This window comes from Paramormyrops kingsleyae, chromosome 4 (assembly GCF_048594095.1).
Source record: "Paramormyrops kingsleyae isolate MSU_618 chromosome 4, PKINGS_0.4, whole genome shotgun sequence".
Taxonomy (NCBI): Eukaryota; Metazoa; Chordata; class Actinopteri; order Osteoglossiformes; family Mormyridae; genus Paramormyrops; species Paramormyrops kingsleyae.
In genome coordinates this window covers 18,276,730-18,294,796 of record NC_132800.1, presented here as the reverse complement: position 1 = coordinate 18,294,796, position 18,067 = coordinate 18,276,730, and the positions used below count along the sequence as shown (strand labels likewise).

Below are 18,067 nucleotides of genomic sequence, written 5' to 3'. Positions count from 1 at the left end.
TTTTTCTTCTGTTTGTGCACTGTTGTTTGGTACAGTAATTTGAAATTGAAGTAAAAAAGCAGCTAGCATTTTTTTTGCACAATTTTGTTACAGAAAGAAATTTTATTTAGTTTTGTTATTGTTAAACAGCCTTATTACTGTTATTTATTATCAATAAAAGTTTGATTGCTTAATTAATTTGTAGTTTTTTTAATACAAACAAAAAGAAAATATTTTAAACATGTTTTTTAATGAAGCCATTTTCGGTTTCGGTATCGGTTTTCGGCCAAGTGCATCCAAAAATTTCGGTTTCGTTTTCGGCCCAGAATTTTCATTTCATAAGAACATACGAACATAAGAAATATACAAACGAGAGGAGGCCATTCGGCCCATCGAGCTCGCTTGGGGAGAACTTAACTAATAGCTCAGAGTTGTTAAAATCTTATCTAGCTCTGATTTAAAGGAACCCATGGTTTTAGCTTCCACTACAATAGCAGGAAGACTATTCCATACTCTGACTACACGCTGTGTAAAGAAGTGCTTCCTTAAATCCAGTTTGAAATGTTCTCCCGCTAATTTCCACCTATGGCCACGAGTTCTTGTATTTGAACTAATGCTGAAGTAACTATTCGGTTGAACAGCATCCAAACCTGTTACAATCTTATAGACCTGGATCATGTCCCCCCTCAGTCTCCTTTGCTTGAGGCTGAACAGATTTAGCTCAAATAACCTTTCCTCGTATGACATTCCTCTAAGACCAGGAATCATTCTTGTGGCCCTACGCTGCACCTTTTCTAAGGCCGCTATGTCCTTTTTAAGATATGGTGACCAAACCTGTACACAATATTCTAGGTGAGGTCTCACCAAGGAATTGTATAATCTTAGCATTACCTCCCTTGACTTAAACTCCACACACCTGGAGATATACCCCAACATCCTATTGGCCTTTTTTATTGCTTCCCCGCACTGGCGAGAATGAGACATGGAAGCATCAACATACACACCAAGGTCTTTCTCATAATCAGCTACCTTTATTTCAGTAGGTCCCATAAAATACCTGTACTTTATATTTCTGCTCCCTACATGGAGTACCTTACATTTGTCTATGTTAAATTTCATCTGCCAGGTGTCAGCCCAGTCACTAATTAAATTAAGATCCCGCTGTAGCTGCTGAGCCGCTAGTTCAGTATCTGCTACACCACCCACCTTGGCGTCATCTGCAAATTTCACCAGTTTACTGTATATATTGGTGTCTATATCATTTATGTAAATAAGGAACAAAAGTGGTCCTAAAATTGAACCCTGCGGTACCCCACTATGAACGCAGGCCCACTGTGACATCGAGCCTCTTATAACTACTCGCTGCTTCCTATCCGTTAACCAGTTATCAATCCAAGTCGCTACAGTTCCTAAAATACCTGTCGCTTTGAGTTTAAGTGAGAGCCTCTTGTGGGGAACAACATCAAAAGCCTTTTGGAAATCTAAATAGATGACATCATAGGCCTTCTTATCATCAACTTCCTGAGTAGCTTCCTCAAAAAACTCCAACAGATTTGTTAAACAGGATCTACCTCTCCTAAATCCATGCTGGCTATCCCTCAAAATGTTATTTGAGTCCAGGTAATCTACCATTTTCTCTTTGATTATAGCCTCCATAACTTTACCAGTTATACAAGTTAGACTGATTGGCCTATAGTTTGACAAATTACTTCTATCCCCTTTTTTGAAAATGGGCGTTATGTTGGCATGCTTCCAATCAGAAGGTACCACACCTTCAGATAAGGATTTTTGAAACAGTAATGTTAAGGGTCGGCAAATAATATCCCTCATCTCTTTTAACACTATAGGTAAGATGCCATCAGGGCCCTGTGATTTATTTATTTTGAGCTTAGCTAGGCTTTGCAAAACATCAGCTTCAGTTATATATATATTAGTTATAGACGATGTTGGATTAGTAATAAGAACTGGTAAGTTACTAGTGTCCTCAACAGTGAATACCCGTGCAAAACTATCATTGAACTCATTTACTATGTCAATGTCGTTTTCAATTATAAGACCCTTACTATCCTGCAGATTAGTGATTTCAGCTTTTAGAGCTCTTTTAGAGTTAAAATACTGGAAGAAACTTTTAACGTCATCCTTAGCCTCCAATGCGATCTTCCTTTCGACATTCCTTTTAGCTCGTCTAATGTCATTTTTTAATTCAGCCTGTAGATTTAGATACTCTTGCTTTATTATGTCATCATCAGTTATTTTCGATCTCTGGAACAAAGCCCTTTTCCTCCTTACTTTATACTTTATGTCCCTATTAAACCACCTAGGTTGCAATTTCCTTGATTTATTCTTGCTAGAAACAGGTATGAAGTCCTCTTGTACTTGCAATAATGTGCTTTTAAAAAATCCCCATGCCTCTTCAACAGTTTTGTTAATTAACTCCATCCAGTTCACAGTTTCTAGTTTTAATCTCATACAATTGAAGTTAGCCTTCCTAACATTATATATTTTTGATTTGGACTTTGCTCTTCGGGCACTAAACTTAACCTCAAATTTAACCATGTTATGATCGCTACTGTCAAGTGGTTCTAAACATCTAATTTACCAATCCTGTCCTGGTTATTAGACAAAACAAGATCAAGAATGGCATCTCCCCTGGTAGGGGTGTTAACAAACTGAGTAAAAAAACAATCCTGTACTAATTCCACCATGTCAAGTTCATTTTCAGAAGAGCCAGCAACAATGTCCCACTGCATCCCCGGTAGATTAAAATCACCCATAACTACCACATCATTTTTATTGCTCATAATCCTAATATCACTGTATAACAATCTGCTTTCCTCAGCAGCTACATTGGGTGCTCTGTAATTTCGGTGCAGCCCTAATCATAATGATTATGCTCTATGTTGTACAGTGCAAAATAATATTCCATATATAAGTTACACTTTGAGCAGCGCTGAACCAGGACATTAATAGTATTGAATAAGAAACCTTTATTGTCAGTGTACAGGTAACAAATACAATGTACATACAAAAATATATAAAATATACATATACGGAGAGGGGAAAGGCCCCCCTACCACACTCATCAGGATTATATTTCACTACATTTTAATCAAAGAGAAAAAGTCATTGTCTGTGTTTGTCCAGCTTGCCAAACCTTTAACATTTATTTTTGTCTATCATACGTCAGACTTCAGACAGAGTAAAAAGGGTTATACTGGTTAAAAAGCAGAGATTTTACCTTTTTGTCATGGAGAAGCAGCGGTATGTGACACTTTGATAAGGTAAAAATGATTCCTCCAGCACACAGTGAGCTATCCCAGCATGCACAGGGACACGGAGGAGCTATAATAAAGCCCAAACCCTGGATAGAGGGGTTCAGTGAATGAGGAGGTGAAGCTGTACAGGAGGGTCAGTCCATCAGAGGAGACTCTGTAGAAGGACAGAGTACCAACCACCCAGTCCAGATACACTCCTACTCTGCGGGAGCCTGAGGGCTTTATGGGTATGACAGTCTGTTTATTATTATGCCGAACAGAGTAACGGCGAGGAGAGCAGCGCAGCATCCATGACTTGTCATTGAATCCGAGCCCACAGTCAACACCGGCTCCTTTCCTCCGAATTCCTTTATAAGTCACTCCTATCCGGGCTCCATCTCCACTCCACTCAGCCTCCCAGTAACAGTGACCAGTCAGACTCTCTCTGCACAGAACTTGGGGGCGACAGTCAAATCTCTCTGGATGATCAGGATATGGCTGCTCCTCTTTCCCCCATGTCACCTTCCTGTTCCCCTCTGACAAAAACAGGAGGCTGTGTGCTGTGTTGGGGTCCAGCGTCAGCTGGCAGCAGTCTGTAGGCAAGAGGAAGAGTGATTAATCCCATCGCGAAGCCCAGCATCTCCATCATTATCACTGTCACACCTCACACACTCACTAACACAGAACTCGCTCCAATACACACATTTTATTCCCAATACAGTAAGATCTCAGACATTCGCAAGGTTAGGTTCCAGAACCCGTCGCGAATGAGGAGGATTTGCAGATGTTTGGTAGAGTCACTAAAAATGGTATTATGTGATAATAGTTTAAACCCAAAATATCCTCCCAAAACACTTTAATTTAATTTAAAAGTTAGCTTAATATATTACCTTTCAAATAAAACAAATGTTTGATGAAAAAAATAAATATTTGTCACACTAGCACATTTACAGTACAGTATACTAATGTTACCCCTACTAATTAGCTGCTTAATGACAGAAGTCATATACGGTTAATCCACAATCAGCAGGGTGGAAACCATGCTATGTGATTGGCTACTTCCAACCCTTTCAGTGTTTATAGCAAATACATCTCGAGAGGGAAACCTGGGACGCATTTGCTATGTACGTAAACATTAGCACCTTTCAAGAAATTTATCATTTTTGTGCATTGAATTTACGTTAGATCAGGGCAGCTCCAACTTCCTCTGTCATCCGTGGTGGAGGAATTTAAGGTAGCAAAGTGCAGAGTCATAATGACATACAGAGACTCCCAGGATGAACAAGTCAGAACAAGTCAGAACAAGTGGGCAGCTGACTCAGCTGTTGCACAAGCTGAAAGTATGTTGAAGCTACGTGACATCATGGGAACGCCGTGCACAGGAAGAACTTCCCAACTTCCCATATCCAGCAATGGGGAAAGGTTGGATCCAAGAATAGAAGGGCTATGATCCAGGAGGAGGTACGGAACCTGGAGAAGGAAGGATGAAGGGCAAGGGCAGTGGAGCTAGCGTCCCAGGGAGCATGGACCAAGTGGGACCTACCCAAGACGGGTTGCATCTGAACCATAGGGGAACCAGTGTATTGGGGAGGCGTATGTGCAGAATAGTTGAGGAATGTTTAAACTAGGGACTGGGGGGGCAGGGAGGTCAGTTATGAATTTATGTGGGGAGAGACGGAAAGCCCAAATAAATATTAAAAGTAGACAATGTAAAAGGCCTACCATTAGTGGTCTGTATTTGAATGCTAGGAGTATTAGAAACAAAATTAATGACTTAGAGGCTTTAATTTCTTCAGACAATTACGACATTATAGGAATAACTGAAACATGGATGAGTGACAATGATGGTGATGAATATAATATGGATGGTTATACGTTGTTCCGTAGAGACCGGATAGGCAAGAAGGGAGGTGGTGTTGCAGTATACGTAAAAGAAAACTTGCAGGCAAGGGAACTCACTGATAAAAATAAAAATTCAGAAGCTGTATGGATCAAACTTGATGCTAAAGATTCAAATGGCCTAATTGTCGGGGTTTGTTATAGGGCACCTAATGTAGCGGTAGAGGAAAGCAGAATATTATATGATGATATCAGGATTATGAGTAATAAAAATGATGTGGTGGTTATGGGTGATTTTAATTTACCTGGGATACAGTGGGACACAGTCTCTGGCTCTTCTGTAAATGAACTTGAGATGGTGGAATTAGTACAGGATTGTTTTTTTACTCAGTTTGTTAATACTCCTACCAGGGGAGAAGCCCTTCTTGATCTCGTTTTTTGTAATAACCAGGATAGGATTGGAAAATTAGAGGTTTTAGACCCATTGTACGGTAGTGATCATAACATGGTTAAATTCGAGGTTAATTTTAGTGTCCGAAGAGCAAAGTCTAAATTAAAAGTATACAATGTTAGGAAGGCTAACTTTAATGGTATGAGACGGAAATTAGAAACTGTAAACTGGACAGAGTTAAATAGCAAAACAGTTGAAGAGGCATGGGAATTTTTCAAAAGCACATTGTTGCAAGTGCAAGAGGACTTCATACCTGTTTCCAGCAAAACTAAATCTAGGAAACGACAACCAAGGTGGTTTACTAAGGAAATTAAGAATAAAGTCAGGAGGAAAAGGGCTCTGTTCCACAACTGGAAAATAACTAATGATTTCAAAATCAAGCAGGAGTATCTAAGTCTACAGGCAGAGTTAAAAAATGACATTAGGCTATCAAAGAGGGATGTAGAAAGAAAAATTGCATTGGAGGCTAAGCATGACAGTAAAGGTTTCTTCCAATATTTTAACTCTAAGAGAGCACTAAAAGCTGAAATCACTAATTTGCAGGATAGTAAGGGCCTTATAATTGATAACGAAATTGATATGGTAAACGAGTTTAATGATTATTTTTCAAGGGTGTTCACAATAGAGAACACAAGTAATTTACCACCAATTAATACGAATACTGCATCGTCTATGACCAATATATGTATAACTGAGGTTGATGTGATACTAAGCCTAGCTAAACTCAAAATAAATAAATCGCAGGGGCCTGATGGCATCTTACCTTTAGTCTTGAAAGAGATGAGGGATATTATTAGCCAACCTTTGACTTTAATATTCCAGAAATCGTTATCTGCGGGTGTGGTACCATCAGATTGGAAGCATGCTAATATAACACCCATATTCAAAAAAGGGGATAGAAGTAATCCAGCAAACTATAGGCCAATCAGTTTAACTAGCATTACTGGAAAAATAATGGAAGCTATAATTCAAGTGAAAATGGTAGATTACCTAGATGCAAATAACATTATAAAGGATAGCCAACATGGATTTAGGAGAGGTAGATCCTGCTTAACGAATCTGCTTGAGTTCTTTGAGGAAGCTACAAGTGAAATTGATCACAAAAAGGCCTATGATGTGATTTACTTAGATTTCCAGAAAGCCTTTGATGTTGTCCCCCACAAACGGCTCTTGTTAAAGCTTAAAGCTGCAGGAATTTTAGGAACTGTGGCAGCTTGGATCAAAAACTGGCTAACTGATAGGAAGCAGCGAGTAGTTATTAGAGGCACTATGTCACAGTGGGCCTCCGTTTATAGTGGGGTACCGCAGGGTTCAATTTTAGGACCACTATTGTTCCTAATTTACATTAATGATATTGACACGAATACATACAGTAAACTGGTTAAATTTGCAGACGACACTAAGGTGGGCGGGGTAGCAGATACTAATCAAGCAGCAGAGAGGCTTCAACGGGATCTGGATTTAATTAGCGAATGGGCTGATACTTGGCAGATGAAATTTAACACAGATAAATGTAAGGTAATCCATGCAGGGAGCAGAAATATACAGTACAGATATTTTATGGGTTCCACTGAAATAAAGGTAGCTGATTACGAGAAAGATCTCGGTATGTATGTTGATGCTTCCATGTCCCACTCTCGCCAATGTGGGGAAGCAATAAAAAAGGCGAACAGAATGTTGGGTTATATCTCTAGATGTGTGGAGTTTAAGTCAAGGGAGGTGATGTTACACTTATATAATTCCTTGGTAAGACCCCACCTAGAATACTGTGTGCAGGTTTGGTCACCATACCTCAAGAAGGACATTGCTGCCTTAGAAAAGGTGCAACGAAGAGCTACGAGAATGATTCCTGGTCTTAGAGGAATGTCTTACGAGGAGAGGTTAGCGGAACTGAATCTGTTCAGCCTTGAGCAAAGGAGACTAAGGGGGGATATGATTCAGGTCTATAAGATTCTAACGGGTCTGGATGCTGTTCAGCCAAATGACTATTTCAATATTAGTCTAAATACTAGAACTCGTGGCCATAAGTGGAAATTAGCGGGAGAACATTTTAAAACAAATTTGAGGAAGCACTTCTTTACACAGCGTGTAGTCAGAGTATGGAATAGTCTTCCTGCTATTGTAGTGGAAGCTAAAACCATGGGTTCCTTTAAATCAGAGCTAGATAAGATTTTAACAACTCTGAGATATTAGCTAAGTTCTCCCCAAACGAGCTTGATGGGCCGAATGGCCTCCTCTCGTTTGTAAATTTCTTATGTTCTTATGTTCTTATGTAAGAGAAAGATCACATGGGGAGATCTGTGGAGATTGGAACCTTTCCGTATCTCATTCTTGTTAAGATCAGTGTATGACACACTCCCAACTCCGACAAACTTGCACAAGTGGGGCTTGAGAGAGGATCCACTGTGCAAGCTTTGTGGGGACAGGGGTACCATGGCGCACATCCTGTCAGGGTGTAAAACAGCACTTGCCCAAGGTAGATACAGGTGGCGCCATGACAAGGTGCTCATGACACTCGCTAACACCCTGGAGCAAGAGAGACGCAAGAAACATCAACCAAATGGGAGAGCAATACCATCAATTAAGTTTGTAAGAGCGGGTCAAAAGCCACCAACTACAGTAACCACAAGAACCAATCTGCTGCAAAAGGCCCAATCATGGGAAATGAAGGTAGATCTGAGGGAAAGATTGCAATTCCCTCCGGTTGTCCAGACAACCCTGAGGCCAGATGCAGTATTGTGGTCTGAAGAGGCAAAGAAGATCATCCTCATCGAACTTACAGTCCCATGGGAAGAGGGTTGTGAGCAAGCGTTTGAGAGAAATAGCGCCAAATACCAGGATCTCTTGCAGAACTGCAGGGGGAAAGGTTGGCAGGCATGGCTCTTCCCAGTCGAGGTCGGCTGTAGAGGATTCCCCGCCCAGTCAGTATGGAGGATGCTTACAGCCATTGGGGTGATGGGGAGGGAGAGAAAGATGACTGTTCGCAGGATGGGGGAGGCAGCAGAGAGAGCTTCTTGTTGGTTATGGAGCAGGAGAGAGGAGCTTAGCTGGAAGCCAGGGGGACTTGATGGGCAGTGATTTGGCCACCACTGCTGACCCACCAATGTTGAGGGTGTTGCAGCTCAGGGTTGAAACGCCCAATGATCATTGGATACCGCCTGATGACATCAACTCTTCCTGGCTAAGGCTACATTCACCAAAAGTGAATGAAGGAGAACCATCTTTGGATGTAATTATAACCATTAGCATGTATTTACTATTACAAAATAGCAAATTAACTATTTTCTAATATTTATGTAATCATTAGAGTTCCAAAGGGAATAAACTTTGCGAATGGGATTCAAATCTTGTAAAGGTACAGTACTGTATGTACATAAAAAAGAACATTTCCATAGGAGAGGGATTTTTTAACTGATTTATATTGTATGTCTTGAACTTTCCCCAGAAACACAGTACAATTTTTAAACTAAATTTCTTACCAATTATACACTTAAAAGCATTAATTAAACTTAAAAATTGCTACAAAAATGAAACATAAACACTTCTGTTCCAATGAAAATTTTGCGGATCTGTGAATTCACGAATCACGAAGTACGAATGCACAAGGGCTGACTGTATACTGATGTAGCCGCCCGAGTCTGCGGCGCTCCGGCTGCCCCCTGCGCTGTGAGACACGCCGCGCTGAGAGACTCGCTGGGGACCGAACTGCGCTTTAGCCTGCGCTTTATTATTCTGTACGATACATAAAACATAAAAACGAAGCAGGAATTCAAGTATGTGAAATACCTCAGGAAATGTCGGATGCCCGTGTGACGCCGGCAGGAAGATGCGCGTGATGCTGCGCGTGTTAAACTAATATGCTTAATTACAGGTAAATAAAACTATAAACAGCATTCATCAAACATGTTAAACATGAAATTGTACCCAAAGAGTACCACTAAATGTTAGTTTGTCTTTACTTCAAACCAATTCAATTCTTTTTATTGTCATGTGTACAAGTATGAGTACCGTGTACAATGAAATGCTTGCTTGCATGTGCTCCTGCAGACAGTGAACATAGACAACAAGACGGCTAGACAACAGGACGACAAGTGAATGTAATGATGAAGTGAATTATAAACAAGTAAATAAATAAGACCAGAATCCAGGGAATAAATAGAGACAGAGACAGAAATATATGTGCGGGTAGCAGTGGAGGTGACACAAGGTTACTGATCGTTCATCAGTCTGATTGCAGTTGAGTAGAAACTGTTCCTGAACCTGGAGGTGCGCGTCCGAATGGACTGTAGTCGCTTCCCAGATGGGAGGAGGGTGGAAAGTGACAGTGCAGGGTGGCTGGGGTCTTGCCTGATACGGTTCACTTTCCTGAGACAGCGTGTAGTGTGGATATCGTGGATCGCAGGGAGCTGTGTGCCCGTGATCTTCTGTGCTGAGGTCACCACACGCTGCAGAGCTCTGTGGTCCTGAACTGAGCAGCTGCTGTACCAGGATGTGATGCATCCTGTCAGGATGGATTCCACAGTACACCTGTAGAATCTGCACAGGGTTGTAGGGGACATCCGGGCTTTCCTCAGTCTCCTGAGGAAGTAGAGGCATTGTTGTGCTTTCTTACCTAAACCTAAACCTAAAGCTGCTGACCTGCTCCACAGCCTCACCTCCGATGTAGATGGGGTGGTGCTCTGTTGCCTGTTTGCGGAAATCCACAATCATCTCATTAGTTTTGTTGACGTTGAGGGTGAGGTTGTTGTCCTTGACACCATTCTTCCAGGAGTCTGACCTCCTCCCTATAGGCCGTCTCATCGTCCTCGCTGATCAGACCTATTACGGCGGTATCGTCAGCAAACTTAAGGATGGTGTTGGAGCTGTACTTAGCTACACACTCATGGGTGTAGAGAGAGTGAAGCAGGGGGCTCAGCACACTGCCCTGCGGGGTGCCAGTGCTGATGCAGGAGGTTTTTCCACCAATACACACTGGCTGAGGTCTGTCGGTGAGGAAATCCAGTACCCAGTTGCACAGTGAAGAGCTAAGCCCCAGATCCAGGAGTTTAGTGATGAGCTGGGATGGAATGACAGTGTTAAATGCAGAGCTGTAGTCCACAAACAGCAGCCTGGCATAACAATTCATGTGTTCCAGATGGGACAGGGTGGTGTGGAGTGTTATGGAGAGGGCATCCTCCGTGGACCCGTTGCTACGATAGGCAAACTGGAGGGGGTCCAGACTGTCAGGCATGATGTCCTTGATGTGTTCTAGTACCAGCCTCTCAAAGCACTTCATGGCTATGGGAGTAAGTGCTACTGGGTGGTAATCATTAAGGCAGTCTCTTTTATTTTTCTTAAATGCCTCAGCTTAGACGGGCTGATCCGGCTTCTGGCAGTAGCAGGCACGCTAGCCTTTAGAGGCATGGGAATTTTTTAAAAGCACATTATTGCAAGTGCAAGAGGACTTCATACCTGTTTCCAGCAAGAATAAATCTAGGAAATTGCAACCTAGGTGGTTTACTAAGGAAATAAAGTGTAAAGTAAGGAGGAAAAGGGCTTTGTTCCAGAAATGGAAAATAACTGATGATGACGGAATAAAGCAAGAGTATCTAAATCTACAGGCTGAATTAAAAAATGACATTAGACGAGCTAAAAGGAATGTCGAAAGGAAGATCGCATTGGAGGCTAAGGATGACGTTAAAAGTTTCTTCCAGTATTTTAACTCTAAAAGAGCTCTAAAAGCTGAAATCACTAATCTGCAGGATAGTAAGGGTCTTATAATTGAAAACGACATTGACATAGTAAATGAGTTCAATGATAGTTTTGCACGGGTATTCACTGTTGAGGACACTAGTAACTTACCAGTTCTTATTACTAATCCAACATCGTCTATAACTAATATATATATAACTGAAGCAGATGTTTTGCAAAGCCTAGCTAAGCTCAAAATAAATAAATCACAGGGCCCTGATGGCATCTTACCTATAGTGTTAAAAGAGATGAGGGATATTATTTGCCGACCGTTAACTTTACTGTTTCAAAAATCCTTATCTGAAGGTGTGGTACCTTCTGATTGTAAGCATGCCAACATAACGCCCATTTTCAAAAAAGGGGATAGAAGTAATTTGTCAAACTATAGGCCAATCAGTCTAACTTGTATAATTGGTAAAGTTATGGAGGCTATAATCAAAGAGAAAATGGTAGATTACCTGGACTCAAATAACATTTTGAGGGATAGCCAGCATGGATTTAGGAGAGGTAGATCCTGTTTAACAAATCTGTTGGAGTTTTTTGAGGAAGCTACTCAGGAAGTTGATGATAAGAAGGCCTATGATGTCATCTACTTAGATTTCCAAAAGGCTTTTGATGTTGTCCCTCACAAGAGGCTCTCACTTAAACTCAAAGCGACAGGTATTTTAGGAACTGTAGCGACCTGGATTGATAACTGGTTAACGGATAGGAAGCAGCGAGTAGTTATAAGAGGCACAATGTCACAGTGGGCCTGCGTTCATAGTGGGGTACCGCAGGGTTCAATTTTAGGACCACTATTGTTCCTAATTTACATAAATGATATAGACACCAATATATACAGTAAACTGGTGAAATTTGCAGATGACACCAAGGTGGGTGGTGTGGCAGATACTGAACTAGCGGCTCAGCAGCTACAGCGGGATCTTAATTTAATTAGTGACTGGGCTGACACCTGGCAGATGAAATTTAACATAGACAAATGTAAGGTACTCCATGTAGGGAGCAGAAATATAAAGTACAGGTGTTTTATGGGACCTACTGAAATAAAGGTAGCTGATTATGAGAAAGACCTTGGTGTGTATGTTGATGCTTCCATGTCTCATTCTCGCCAGTGCGGGGAAGCAATAAAAAAGGCCAATAGGATGTTGGGGTATATCTCCAGGTGTGTGGAGTTTAAGTCAAGGGAGGTAATGCTAAGATTATACAATTCCTTGGTGAGACCTCACCTAGAATATTGTGTGCAGGTTTGGTCACCATATCTTAAAAAGGACATAGCGGCCTTAGAAAAGGTGCAGCGTAGGGCCACAAGAATGATTCCTGGTCTTAGAGGAATGTCATACGAGGAAAGGTTAGTTGAGCTAAATCTGTTCAGCCTCAAGCAAAGGAGACTGAGGGGGGACATGATCCAGGTCTATAAGATTCTAACAGGTTTGGATGCTGTTCAACCGAATAGTTACTTCAGCATTAGTTCAAATACAAGAACTCGTGGCCATTTTTGCACTCACTAGTTAACATGTAAGCTGCAACATAATGTCACTAGTGTCACTAGTAGATCGCATGCAAATGAAGCAGGCAGGACAAGGATTTTGATTGGTCAGAATTCAAATGTGGCACTGGAAAGCCTTAAAGGGTCCGCGCTGAATTGTGATAAACTGTATAGCGTCAGTCTTTTGTGGTACAATAGCTATTTTGAAAGCATGCCGTAACCAAAGTGTTATGTCTGATTAAATGTTGATTCACTAGACCAAATTGTATCTAAAGGCAGCTTTAGTCCTGACTATTGACAGTGAATAAAATAATCCTATATCATGTATCGGGTCCATGAGTTGAGTAATGCTGTAAGTGAGACACAAGGGTAATATTTTGTTTTATGTGCCTGATTTACTGCGCCCTCACTGAGTTTAGACCACTGATCAAGGAGTCTTTCTCCTGTTCCTCCTTATAAATGACTCTGACGTATCTCCACACTTAGCCTTTCTGCCCCAAAGGAAATATTACACTGTTAGAAAGTTGATGGTTGTTATAATGGACAGATACAACTAAAACTGTTGGATGCTGCTGTTTTGCGCGTTGTAATTTTTTTAATTTTTATTCGTTATTTATGTTATTTGACTGTTATTGATAGATCAAAGACAAAAATTTCCCACATATAAAATGGTCAGCACACATGATGTTTTTACTTTTAATCTTCTATGCCAAACATAATGCAAAATTATGGTATTAAGGAAATTATAAGGTTTAGTACACATATCAATCATGGGTCAAAACAGCACTGAATCTGGCTGAAGCAGAAGTGATAAAACGAAGAGCCGTTTGGGAGCCGGAAGAGACGACTCTTCTTGGTGAGCTGAGGCAAATGATCCGACTCACTAAAAAGGGCCGAAACTCCCATCACTAGTGCAGACTGAGACAGTACAGTCATTGCATGCATAAGAAGAACACATGTGAAGGATATTTTGTAAAGATGCACAACTATACCAGAATGTATTAAACCCTGTTACACTCTCTACCATTTTTATTTAAGAAAGCTGTCATCTTTAAAATCAAACCAGTCTAGAAAAAAAACACAGATGCAATTATTGTGTGAGTGCTATCATAAAGTAGTGATGATGGATTAAGAATAAAAACATGCAAACAAACTTACATTTCTGGATCCCTGATCTGTTCCTGCACTCTCCACTGTGGTCCACACTATAGCAGTAGCAGAATGACATAGTACTGCTGTATCCATTTATTTAATTGTTGTATTTTCTCCACATACCCGAGTCCATAGCAGGTGTAGACACACATTCTGTACTCACTTCAGTTTCTCCAGTTTACATTTGGGATCCTCCAGTAGAGCAGAGAGCAGCTTCACTCCTGAGTATCTTGGGTGATTGTACCTCAGGTCCAGCTCTCTCAGGTGAGAGGGGTTTGACCTCAGAGCTGAAGCCAGGGAAGAACAGCCTTCTTCTGTGACTCTACAGCCTGACAGCCTGCAGAGAGACAGACAATATCTCTCCAATAGATAAAAACACCTCACCGCTATGAGTATTACTTTAAAGTAAATGTAATGATTTTAATAAAGATTTCAATAATTAAAGATTACAGTGTGAAATACCCAGCAAAACTGACCTCAGTATCTCCAGTTTACAATGTGAATCCCCCAGTCCAACAGAGAGCAGCTTCACCCCTGAATCCTGCAGGTCATTGTCACTCAGGTCCAGCTCTCTCAGGTGTGAGGGGTTTGATCTCAGAGCAGAAGCCAGGGAAGAACAGCCTTCTTCTGTGACTCTACAGCCTGACAGCCTGCAGAGAGACAGACAATATCTCTCCAATAGATTAAAACACCTCACCGCTATAAGTATTACTTTTAAGTAAATGTACTGTAATGACCATGCCCGAGGAGAGGGGGGTGCAGCCAGTACATCGCTCCGGGGCCCATGAAGCCCAATGTGTCCCATTATTTTCATTATACAGTGATCCACAGCTGTATTGCGGATTTTTCTGTGGAACATATGTAATTTTGTATCGCGGAAATCTGAGGTTTATATAGTGATAGTTTTTCATGGGTTTTTGACAACTTTTTACGTTGAAATAAGTATTTTTCTATACTAATCTATTAATAACAACAATGTATTACTGTAATTATAACATATATATACCTGTACTGTATATAAATAAAAATGGAGTAAAAATTCAATAAGTACATCCTACCTGTAGTGTACTTTGCAGCCTATTCATAACAAAGCATACAGTTTTTAGCGGACACTATACGTATGCTAGACAAGAGTTCTTTAGAGCAATACATATTATAATTTATAATAAGTATAACTAAATATACATATATATTACATATTTATTATTATTATTGTCACATCCCGCACCGTACGATCCCGATGTGTGCCACGCCCCCCTCATTACCTCGTGTTCAGCCCTAAATGTGATCGCCTGTGTCCTATTAAGTCTAGCTTGTCTTGTGTATTTAGTCCTCGTCTGAGTCATTCTTCCCCAGACTTGTCATTGTAGTATTACCCTTTGTTTGCCGTCCTGCTTCCCCAGTCCTGTCCTGCCCAATAAATCCCCGCTTTACCCGACTCCCTGGCTCCGTTTTCCTGCTTCCCTGCTCGCCTTCATCCCGTACCGTGACAATTATTATTATTATTATTATATTACTCATATCCTTAGCCCGACATCCACATATCATATGTGTTTACAAAGTGTGTTTTAATAAGTTTACATGTGTTTAAAGTGTGTGGGAGGGGAATTCTAAGCATATATATATATACATACATACAGTGGTACCTCGGTTCTCGAACTCACTAGAACTCGAATTTCTTGAAAGTCGAATAAACCAGTTTGACCTTGAACTCGATCTGAATATCAGAATTTGAACCGTGAGCGCTGACCTATAATAAATTGTACGCGCCAGGAAGTGAGTCATACTACAATGCACAAACTGGAACTTTGGCTGAAGAGTTTAGTTACACGCATGACGTTTGTATCCCAGGCAGTTCCAATGCATAATCTGTTATTTCTCCCGAATATCACGTAAAGCAGTGAGAACTGGTTTTCAGTTAATTTACCTGGTAAAATAAAGTTTAAATAAATGACATAAATGCTCTAATAGTACACGTAAGTTAGTGGTTTATTTATTGTTTGTTACTGTAATGTTGCGCTGCTTTATTTGGTTAATCGTCCAGTCTGTGAAGAAGGCATTCAAGTAAGAATCGCATTGTAGTATGACTCATTTCCTGGCGCGTGCAATTTATATTAGGTCAGCGTTCACGGTTCGACTTCTCCTATAAAGATCGAGTTCTAAGTCAAACTCTGGTTTGTTCGACTTTGAAGAAATTCGAGTACTGGGACAGTACTGGGGAAGGGCCCTCCAAATTAGGTGCCGATCAGTCAAACGGGGGCGCTACAGCAATATAACATGTCTGTATAAACCTGGAAAATCAGTTCAACTTACATTTTTCTCATTCTTGATCAGGTGACATATTACTGGTAAAAATCCTTTGTACTGCAAGTTCTGTGAGACATGCCAAATCAATATATATGCAATGTCCCATGATAGTCATTTGCATTCCCTTGTGATGTTTAAAAACTTAATAAATAACATATTCCTATAACTACTACAATGTCCAGCCCAAGTAGGTCATTTTGGTAGTAGATTGATCAGGACACTGCCCTTATGGATGATTCATAAAAATAACTTGACCTTTCTGTACAGTATGGCCACCAGCCACACCCAACCTGCACCATTTCCATGCTCATTTCAATCAACCACCTTAATCTCAGCCATGCTTCAGCCAATCCTCACCAAATTTGACCCACTAATGTAGCACTGAACAGACCCTCCAACTTTGGTGCTGATCGGTCAAATGGGGGCCCTACAGCCACTGTCCATATACGTCTAAGACCCACCTTAGCAAATTCAGCTGAAATGTCCTTCTTTCTCATAAAACCTTTAAAGAATTGTTACCTTTCCCTTCACCTGAGTCCATATTTTTAATTTCCTTTCATTTTTCACCCATTTGCCTCATACAACATTATCAGACTTCATTTGCACATGAGAAGGCCTGAAAGTATTGAATACCATTCATCATATGGAGCGCTGACTCCACCTGCTGGCCGCACCATTTCCATGCCCATTTCATTCAAACAGCTATATATCTGGCACACTTCATCCAATCCTCACAAAATTTGACCCACTAATTTGCACTGGCCCATAGACGGACCCTCCACCTTTTGTGCTGATTGGTCAAACGGGGGCACTACGGCCACTGTTTAAATAAGTCTAAGACTGACCTTGGCTAATGCAGCTGAAATGACCTTATTTCTCATCAAACATTCAAAGATTAATCACCTTTCCCTTCATCTGAGTCTATATTTTTAAATTGCTGTCATTTTCCTGCCATTTGACTTTTAGAAATGTATCAAACTTCAGTGATATTTCAGGCTCTGTACACTGCAGCAATTTTTCCAACAGCTAGTCACCACATTTCCCTTCTGTTTCTCATCTACCCCTTTTCCTTTATCCTAACTTGATAACATTTCTACTGTAATGTACAAATGTCAGGTCTCATCCTATCATAGTAGTTTTTCCTACTTTCTGACTATTTGAATGCATTGGCCATCAGTTACAGTCTGTACTTCATTTCCCATCATTAGTGAACTACTAATTTTATGCCATTCACTCCATTCCTCTCCATTGCTTCTGTCCGATAGCTTTTTTAAAATTCTGCAAGTCTGTTTAGTTTCAAAATTAAAAAGGCACGTGTGTCACAGGGTACTTGGCAGCGGTCAATGCACAAAAACTTGTGAAAGTGACTATCAACGAGTGTTCTCACCTGTTCATATTACGTGTGTAAAATTTTGTTAGGTGTGTAAAAGGGCCCACACACCTTCTTTGTACTGGGGCCCGGATTTTCTCTCGGCGGCCCTGGTAATGACTCCAATAAAGATTTCAATTATTAAAGATTACAGTGTGGAAAACCCAGTAATACTGACCTCAGTATCTCCAGTGTACAGTGTGAATCCCCCAGTCCAGCAGAGAGCAGCTTCACCCCTGAATCCTGCAGGTCATTGTCACTCAGGTCCAGCTCTCTCAGCTGAGAGGAGTTTGATCTGAGAGCTGAAGCCAACACTTCACAGCATGTCTCTGTGAGATTACAGCTGTTCAGGCTGTAAAAGGAAACATCTTAAGAAAAAAATACATACACCACACAGGTATATCAAATAAAATATCAAAATAAACATTTTTATTTAAAAATACAATAAGCGATGCTGCATATACTTCAAAAGGAACTCGACAATCCTCTGATGTTCCTCA

The 18,067-nt window shown here is 40.7% G+C and overlaps 1 protein-coding gene across 8 annotated transcripts in view; it reads right to left on the bottom strand.

Moving 5' to 3' along the window:
• Positions 1–2,970: 2,970 nt before the first annotated feature.
• Positions 2,971–18,067, bottom strand: part of LOC140588901 (NLR family CARD domain-containing protein 3-like) — a 97,501-nt gene continuing 82,404 nt past the window's right edge. For 7 of the 8 annotated variants that reach the window (XM_072711534.1, XM_072711535.1, XM_072711537.1 and 4 more), the window contains 5 exons: positions 17,746–17,919; positions 14,368–14,541; positions 14,055–14,228; positions 13,898–13,944; positions 2,971–3,826 (listed from right to left, as the gene is read on the bottom strand). In XM_072711534.1, the coding sequence (XP_072567635.1) occupies positions 3,291–3,826; positions 13,898–13,944; positions 14,055–14,228; positions 14,368–14,541; positions 17,746–17,919 (1,105 nt within the window). In that variant the 3' untranslated portion in view covers positions 2,971–3,290. The remainder of the gene's footprint in view (positions 3,827–13,897; positions 13,945–14,054; positions 14,229–14,367; positions 14,542–17,745; positions 17,920–18,067) is intronic. The other variant, XM_072711540.1, reaches the window with a different exon arrangement.